This window comes from Ricinus communis, chromosome 7 (genome assembly GCF_019578655.1).
Source record: "Ricinus communis isolate WT05 ecotype wild-type chromosome 7, ASM1957865v1, whole genome shotgun sequence".
NCBI classification, from domain to species: domain Eukaryota; kingdom Viridiplantae; phylum Streptophyta; class Magnoliopsida; order Malpighiales; family Euphorbiaceae; genus Ricinus; species Ricinus communis.
This window is the reverse complement of record NC_063262.1, coordinates 17712070-17719487: the sequence shown is the minus strand read 5'-3', so window position 1 is coordinate 17719487 and position 7418 is coordinate 17712070. Positions and strand designations below refer to the sequence as shown.

Genomic DNA, 7418 nt, shown 5'->3' with positions numbered 1-7418 from the left:
TCAGGAGGTGCATTTTCCTCTCTTTCTAACCCTACCAGAGACATTATATACTGATAATAGGCAAATAAGCCTGCTAAAACCTGCCAGACAGGCTATCACCAGAACTACACAATTGTTAGGTTACTATATTGACAGGGTTCCAACCATTCATTCTACGCTGGAATTAAACAATCAGTGTGTATGCCTGTGTTGAGTATGGAATTCAGCAATCATGCAGAGTGCATAGCCAATTTCTTGATGCAAACGCCAAAGAGTTGTGTAAATAACATCATGCAAAGCTGTAAATGAATTTATACAAGTTACAATCGAGAAGCAAATTCCGGCGGGACATAGTAATGCTATGAAAAAGCTAGTAGCATTCTCAGTGGCTCAGCAACTGAGAAACCATGCGGACATGCAGCAACACAATTGACACTACAAGAAACATTAGATATGTAAATCAACACTGCTACCAAATTCCATATATACAAGCCAAAAATCCCTCACCAACAAGAAAAATCACATGAAATCCTTCTTATAGTTCTTCGAATATTACGACCTCAACCTGCAATGGCGAAATATCGTTAGCTGCAAAATTTGACAACAAATTCATATATCAAAACCCATTGACTTCTGCAAAATTCAGCTGCTTACTCATGAGATACTATAGACTAAATCACATAATGAGGGTTTAATGCCTAAATCGTATTTGAGTGCAGAACATTAAAAGAATGACCCAGTTATAGTCTAAGGCACAAAGAAGCTTCCAAGCCACATGTGCTTCTATAGCTATGATGAAAAACCAAAGAAAGTGGGCACTTCTTAGCATAAATGATCATTTCCTTAACAAGAAAAGGAAGAAAGGTAGCCTCTTTTATTATTATTATTATTATTATTATCTGTAATTTCTTTTAATCCAAAGTGAGGAGGAAACTAAGAAGATCAAGATTTACAATGGATACAAAACAGCAATTTGAGCATCACCTGAATTTGGGGATCTGGTCATTGCCCTGAGCAGTTGTTAAGCATCTGCCACCATGTGACAAAAAGAGATTGCAAATAGTTAGACAATATCAACTCTGACCCACCATATATATGATTTGACAGACAAACATGAGAGGAATACCCAGTATATCAGCTAATGAAAGATATGCTAAAGCACAAGCGAAATCCACCAATAATCTCAGTTATTATGAGATCAAAACTTACACAATGAATTTTGATAGTATCATTATAAAGCAAAAAAAAAAAGAAAAAAAAAAGAAATAGATAATGTTATATGCCATACACAACAGATCTTCTCCATCATCTTGGCAAAATAAAATGAACAGATAAAAACAAAACTCACTTATCCTACTCTGCACCAAACACATGTTAAGTCCCGTGTTTGCTTATCCCTATTCTCATCAAATATCTATACAGATTGCTGATAAGTGCTCAAACATAGCCTATGGACCTACTTTAGACAAGCAATTCTGATTGGCTACCATCTTAAACTCTAACTGAAAAACTCAGCAAAAAAGCTATATACAATAGATTGAAAAGAAAAAATAAGAACCTAAAGGACAGATGACTATGATAACAGGCACATCACTTGACAGGATTTGATGACATAACTGTTAGATAGCAGTACCACGTCCTATTGCAATAAATTAATAGAGGGAATAAGAATTCCGCAGGGAATTTGTATAATAAAAATAAGAGAACTGATGCAGAATAAATATATACAAGGTGATGTGCTCAACAGAGAAAAGAAGTGAGAGTCCATTTATGTCTTAGGAGGTTTGATCATTTTATAGAGGCAGGCCTACAAAGTCCTTGGAGCTAATTAATACTACACTTATAGTTTTGGTAATAGTACAATTCTAAATATGAAACACAATTGTTGAAGTGAAAAAATGGCGTATGGCCGCCCTAAATTCTCAGTTAAAACTACATGCAAGATCTATAATTTCCAATGTAAGCATGAGATAAATCAGTCAACTGTCTGATTTCCAAATTATGATATAGTAATTTAGGTTTTTAGTCAAGTTTTAACCATCTTCCTATATATATGTGCATGCGTCTGATATTACAGTCTTCAGAACAATGTTTTACAGTGTCTCCATTTTCGATCTTAGCTGCGAAATTATCACCAAATTGTTCTGAAAAGTATTGTGAGATTATTAGAGGATATCAATAAGATCATATGCCAAAAGAAACATCCACTTGGAAAATTTCAATATCACAAATGAGGTAAAATCAAGTTTTGAGTCCACCTCATGACATTTATATACACCCCCCTTCAAAAAATCCTGATGTAAGAAAACATACATTTTATTTAACAACCATGAAGAGTCTAGACTAGGTATCAACATACCACATATAAAAAACAAACAGATAGTACTTTCTCAAGCAATAATATTAAAGCTATATTAGAACCTAACAAATTTGTGAGCAGAATATGCAGCTGGAGCTATCATAAGCAACATATATCAGATCAGAATCCCGAAACATAAAACAACTCTTAATATAAAGAACTTATAACTCAACACTAAACTCAATCCTCAAAATTAAACCAAAAATTTGGGCGAAATCAAGAGTTTGTGCTATATTCTCTATTTCTTATTTACTTATCCCTGTTATCTGAAAAGTGCACTTGCATCATTATCTCAATGTGCATCCAAACATGGGTCACACATAATAAAACCTTAAATCATCAATTATTGTCAATATCAAACATAAACCTCATCAATCAATAGCTTAAAAAAATTCAAACTAACTTAAAAACGCCAGATATTAATTTCAAACACTGCACAAAATATAAGCATGAAAAAGGAATCAACACATAATCCAATATCAAACACAGATCATAACCAATAAAAACCCATCAATTCCCTAGACAAAAAGGGTCGGACTTTATATAAATAACACACCTGTATGCTCGTCAGAAGCATCATGATATTCTTGGTCATCTTCTTCAGGCACTGGATGAAGATCAGCAACCTCATCTTTTCCAAAATTACCCCCAGCAACATCATTTTCATCATCTGGGTACCTAACAACAACAACAGGACAAACACAATGATGAACACAATAATCACTAACACTCCCTAATAGCCTCCCTTTACCATTCAAATTACTACTCCTTCTGCTTGCTCCGAAACCCCTACTTCCCATTATCACTGCACTTAATCCCAATCTCTCTACTTCCAAACACAGCCTTTCTTTCATGTCATGATCTTTCACTATATGTATTTTAAACGGTATTCCTGCATCCAATAATGGCTGTGCCAATGAATTAGCTTTTGTTGCTGTGAAATTGTCAAAATCATCCTCCAGCTTTTGCTGATCCCTTTCGCTGAGAGGCGTATTATTGTCATTTTCATCATCATTAATGTGGAGTTTGATGGAACCCCAGTCTGCTCCATAAAGAACGGAGGTTGGACGGACGTGAAGGAGGATGACGGCGTCGCCAGGGCGAAGGTAGTTATTCACGGCCCATTTGACGGCATAGGCGCTTTCGTCGCTTAGATCAACGGCGATTGCGATGCGCCGTTGAGCGGTGGATGTGGGTGTTTGCGTGGTGAGGGAAGGGGAGGAGGAGGGCCGGATACGGAGGGATGAGAGTTGAGGTAAAGGAAGGTCCGATTCGGGTTGGTGATTCGGGTTCATTGCTGCTGTTGTTGTACGTTAAGATTCAAAGCGAGTGGGTCAGGTTCCGTTTCTGGTTCGGGTTGACTCTAGAAAGAAGGCAGAAGAATTTTTGTGAGGAACGACGAGAGGTGAAATGGAAATAAGACGGACTCTGTTACTAATATAGGATTCTATTTTTCTTCCTTTGTTTATTTCGTTCTTTTCCCTTGCCATATTTCTTTGTTTGTGCTTTCTATTATTTCTTTAAAAAGAGAAGGATTTTACATTTTTGCCTCTAATATTTAATATAAAACTGAATAGTCTTTAAATTACTTTTACACATAATTAAATCTTTAAATTAAAAAAAATTATTTTTGAACATAATTAAATCTTTAAAAATTATCACGAGTATGTGTCATCACCACAACCATCATCAAAGTTAATAAAACAACCAATTCCTTTTTTAATAATCGAATTAAAGGAAAAAGATTTATTTTTGTCCCTAATGTTTAGTGCAATAAGCGAATTAGCCCATAAATTATTTTGACCTCAATCAAACCTTTAAAGTAACAAAAATTTTAAATTTATATTTTTTTCTTAACTTAAAAATTGACGTTCCTTAACTCCCACTGACTTGGCAATTGCTATTACCAGATTAAAAGGGAGGACCTACTATAATTTATGTGTCTATAAGACATCAGTGAGCAATTTCTAAACAAGATAGTGGACTTTTTTTAGAAGCTTTAAAGAATGTTTATTATGCTAATTACAACTTGTAAATAGAAAAAGAAAATCCTCAAAATCCCCCTAATTACCATCGAACCTCACCACCATTCACCATAATCGCGTCTCATCATCACCAACCATTCTCATAATTACGAGCGTTGCTCACCTAACCCTCCCTCCTAATTGAGCAATCATTTGATCATGGTAGCACCATGAAATCACTGACACCACCTCTATGTCCTTTTCTGTTTTTTTAGGTTATATGTCTTAAAGAAAAAAAGGAAAAAGATGCAAATATATCCCTAACATTTGGCGTGAGAAGCACATAAGCCCTTAATCTATATTTTGGCTAAAAAAAATACAACTTTTGTCTTTTATTGTATTATGAGCCTCTCGTTAAATGGTGCTTTCTGTAGTTTAACACTATTTCTTTTAGCTGATGTGGCAAGTACGTGAGATCCACTAGACCCTCATAACATAGGGTATTAATGTAATTTTTTTCTACTTTTTGAATTAATTCTTCGAGGCTTAAACCTATTATCGAAGAAGTACAAGCAATAACTAAATCAAAACCTGCCATTTCCACCATATTCCTTATTCTGAAGCATAACTTTCCCAATTACTATTCATCTTCCTCAACAATCAATAAAGAACCTTAAATCCTAATTCTTCCTCTTTTCCACTTAACCATACTCTCTCAAATCTCAATTAGTCCTCCTAAAAATGCTTCTCACTTTTTCATAATAGAATTTATTCAATTCTCAATTATTTTCCTAAAATTCTAATACCTTTCGAAAAGATTTGAAAGCTCTTATATAAGCCGAGCACCCATAAGAAAATTCAATTCATACAAAGCAAAAACAACAAATTTCTTATAAATTTAACAACAATTAGCTCAACCATCCCATCTCTCTTTCTCCTCCTCCGACAACCAATCAACATCATGCTATCACTCCACGCGGGTGTCTTAATATGGTTATGTAGGTGGAAGCAATAAAGAATATGCTTTTAAAGAGCAAGGAAGTAATTTGACTTTGTGTTTTCGATTTTGATAGGATCTTTTCTTACAGCATATTCTTAAATTCGTTTCTTGATTTTGTGTTAATTGTTTTTGTGTTTGGATGTCTAGGGTTCAATTAAAACGTTATTTATTGCAGAAGGGACCAAAGGAAAAAATTGGGTCCGAGGACAAGAGGATTAAGGAGGAAAAGGAAGAGATATAGAGAGAGTTGGTGTCTGGTTTATCTCTTCTTTCAATTTCACTGGTTTATCTGAATTTGGTTTGTCTTTTCTTAAGAAAAGGTGCATTTTACCTCTAATGTTTAGTGCGAGGAGCGGATTAGCCCCTAAATTATTTTTTAGCTCAATTAAATCCTTAAAGTAACAAGATTCTTAAATTTATCCTCCCCTCTTAACTTAAAATTTGACATCCTTTAACTCCTGTTAACTTGGCAATTGCTATTACTAGATTAAAAAAGAAGGCCCTACTATAACTTATGTATCTATAAGACATTGGTGAGAAATTTCTAAACAAGATAGTGGACTTTGTTTTCAGAAACTTGAGAGAATGTTTATTATGCTAATTACAACTTATAAATAGAAAAAGAAAATCCTTATAATCCTCCTAATTACCATTAAACCTCACCACCATCCACCATAATCACGTCCCCATCATCACCAATCATTCTCATAATCACCAGCGTTGCTCACCTGACCCTTCTTCTTAATTGAGCAATCATTTGATCACAGCAGCACCATGAAATCATCGACACCACCTTTGTCTCACTCTCTATTTTTTTCAAGTTCATATCTTAAAGGAAAAACAAACCAAATGTAGATAAACCAGTAAAATTGAAAGAAGAGATAAACTAGATATCACCTATCTTTTCATCTCTTCCTTTTCCTCCTTAATCCTCTTCTCCTCTGACCCAATTTTCTTTCTGGTCCCTTCTATAATAAATAACATTTTGAATTAAACCCTAGATATCCAAACACAAAAGCGATAAATAAAAAATCAAGAAATGAATTTAAGAATATATTGTAAGAAGAGACCCAATCAAAAGTCAAATTACTTTCTTGCTCTTTAAAGTCAGATTCTTTACTGATTCCGCTTACATGTCCATGTTAAGACACCTGCGTAGAGTGATGGCACAATGTTGATTGGTTGTCGGAGGAGGAGAAAGAGAGATGGGACGGTTAAGAAAGAACTCGGTTGAGCTAATTATTGTTAAATTTATAAGAAATTTGTTGTTTTTGCTTTGTATGAATTGAATTTTCTTGTGGGTGCTGGGGTATATAAGAGATTTCAAATCTTTTTGAAAGGTATTATATTTTTAGGAAAATAATTAAGAATTCAAAAATTATATTATGAAAAAGTGAGAAGCATTTTCAGGAGGACCGAGTAAGATTCGAGAGAGAGTATGGTTAAGTGGAAAAGAAGAGTTAGAATTTAAGGTTCTTTGTTGATTGTTGAGGAAGATGAATAGCAATTGGGAAAGTTATATTCAAAATAAGGAATATGGAGGGAATGACAGGTGTCTATTTAGTTATTACTTATAATTTTTCGATGATAGGTTTAAGCCTCGAAGAATTAATTCAAAATTTAGAAAAAAATCACGATAATACCCTCTATTATAAGGGTCTGGTGGATCTCACGTACTTGCCACATCAGCTAAAAGAAACGGTGTAACTAAAGATGAAAGCACCATTTAATGAAAGGTTCATTATACAATAAAAGACAAAAGTTATGTTCTTTTTTAGCCAAAATATAGATTAAGAGCTTATGTGCTCCTCGTACCAAATATTAGGGATATATTTGCACCTTTTCCCAATTAATATCCATCAAATTGTAATTCACTCTCTAACTTTATATCTTTGACCCAAAAAGAGCATAGCTGATGTAGATGACATCCCAAACTATTTTTGCCAACTTACTTGGCACTCAGTTAATTTTTATGCCACCTCAACCAAATATAATGAATGTTAATTCTGTTTTTTAGTAAGGATTTTAAAATTTAAATATTTGATAATCTAAAAGTTTAATTGTGTCCAAAACTAGTTCAAGGACTAATTAACATATGGCACCAATCGTGGGGAAG

The 7418-nt window shown here is 34.0% G+C and overlaps 1 protein-coding gene across 2 annotated transcripts; it reads right to left on the bottom strand.

The window, feature by feature from the left end:
* Positions 1-201: 201 nt before the first annotated feature.
* Positions 202-3809, bottom strand: LOC8266932 (universal stress protein PHOS34). 2 transcript variants are annotated; one of them, XR_001535456.3, is made up of 4 exons: positions 2895-3809; positions 964-1008; positions 487-544; positions 202-414 (listed from the first exon to the last, which is right to left on the bottom strand). XR_001535456.3 is itself a non-coding variant. In XM_015721509.2 (3 exons), exons 1-2 carry the CDS (start codon positions 3631-3633, stop codon positions 1001-1003), a joined length of 747 nt encoding a protein of 248 aa, XP_015576995.1. In that variant the 5' UTR covers positions 3634-3808; the 3' UTR covers positions 202-544; positions 964-1000. The 2 variants fall into 2 exon arrangements, 1 of the variants encoding a protein (XP_015576995.1); XM_015721509.2 differs by having other exon boundaries at positions 202-544; positions 2895-3808.
* Positions 3810-7418: the final 3609 nt, after the last annotated feature.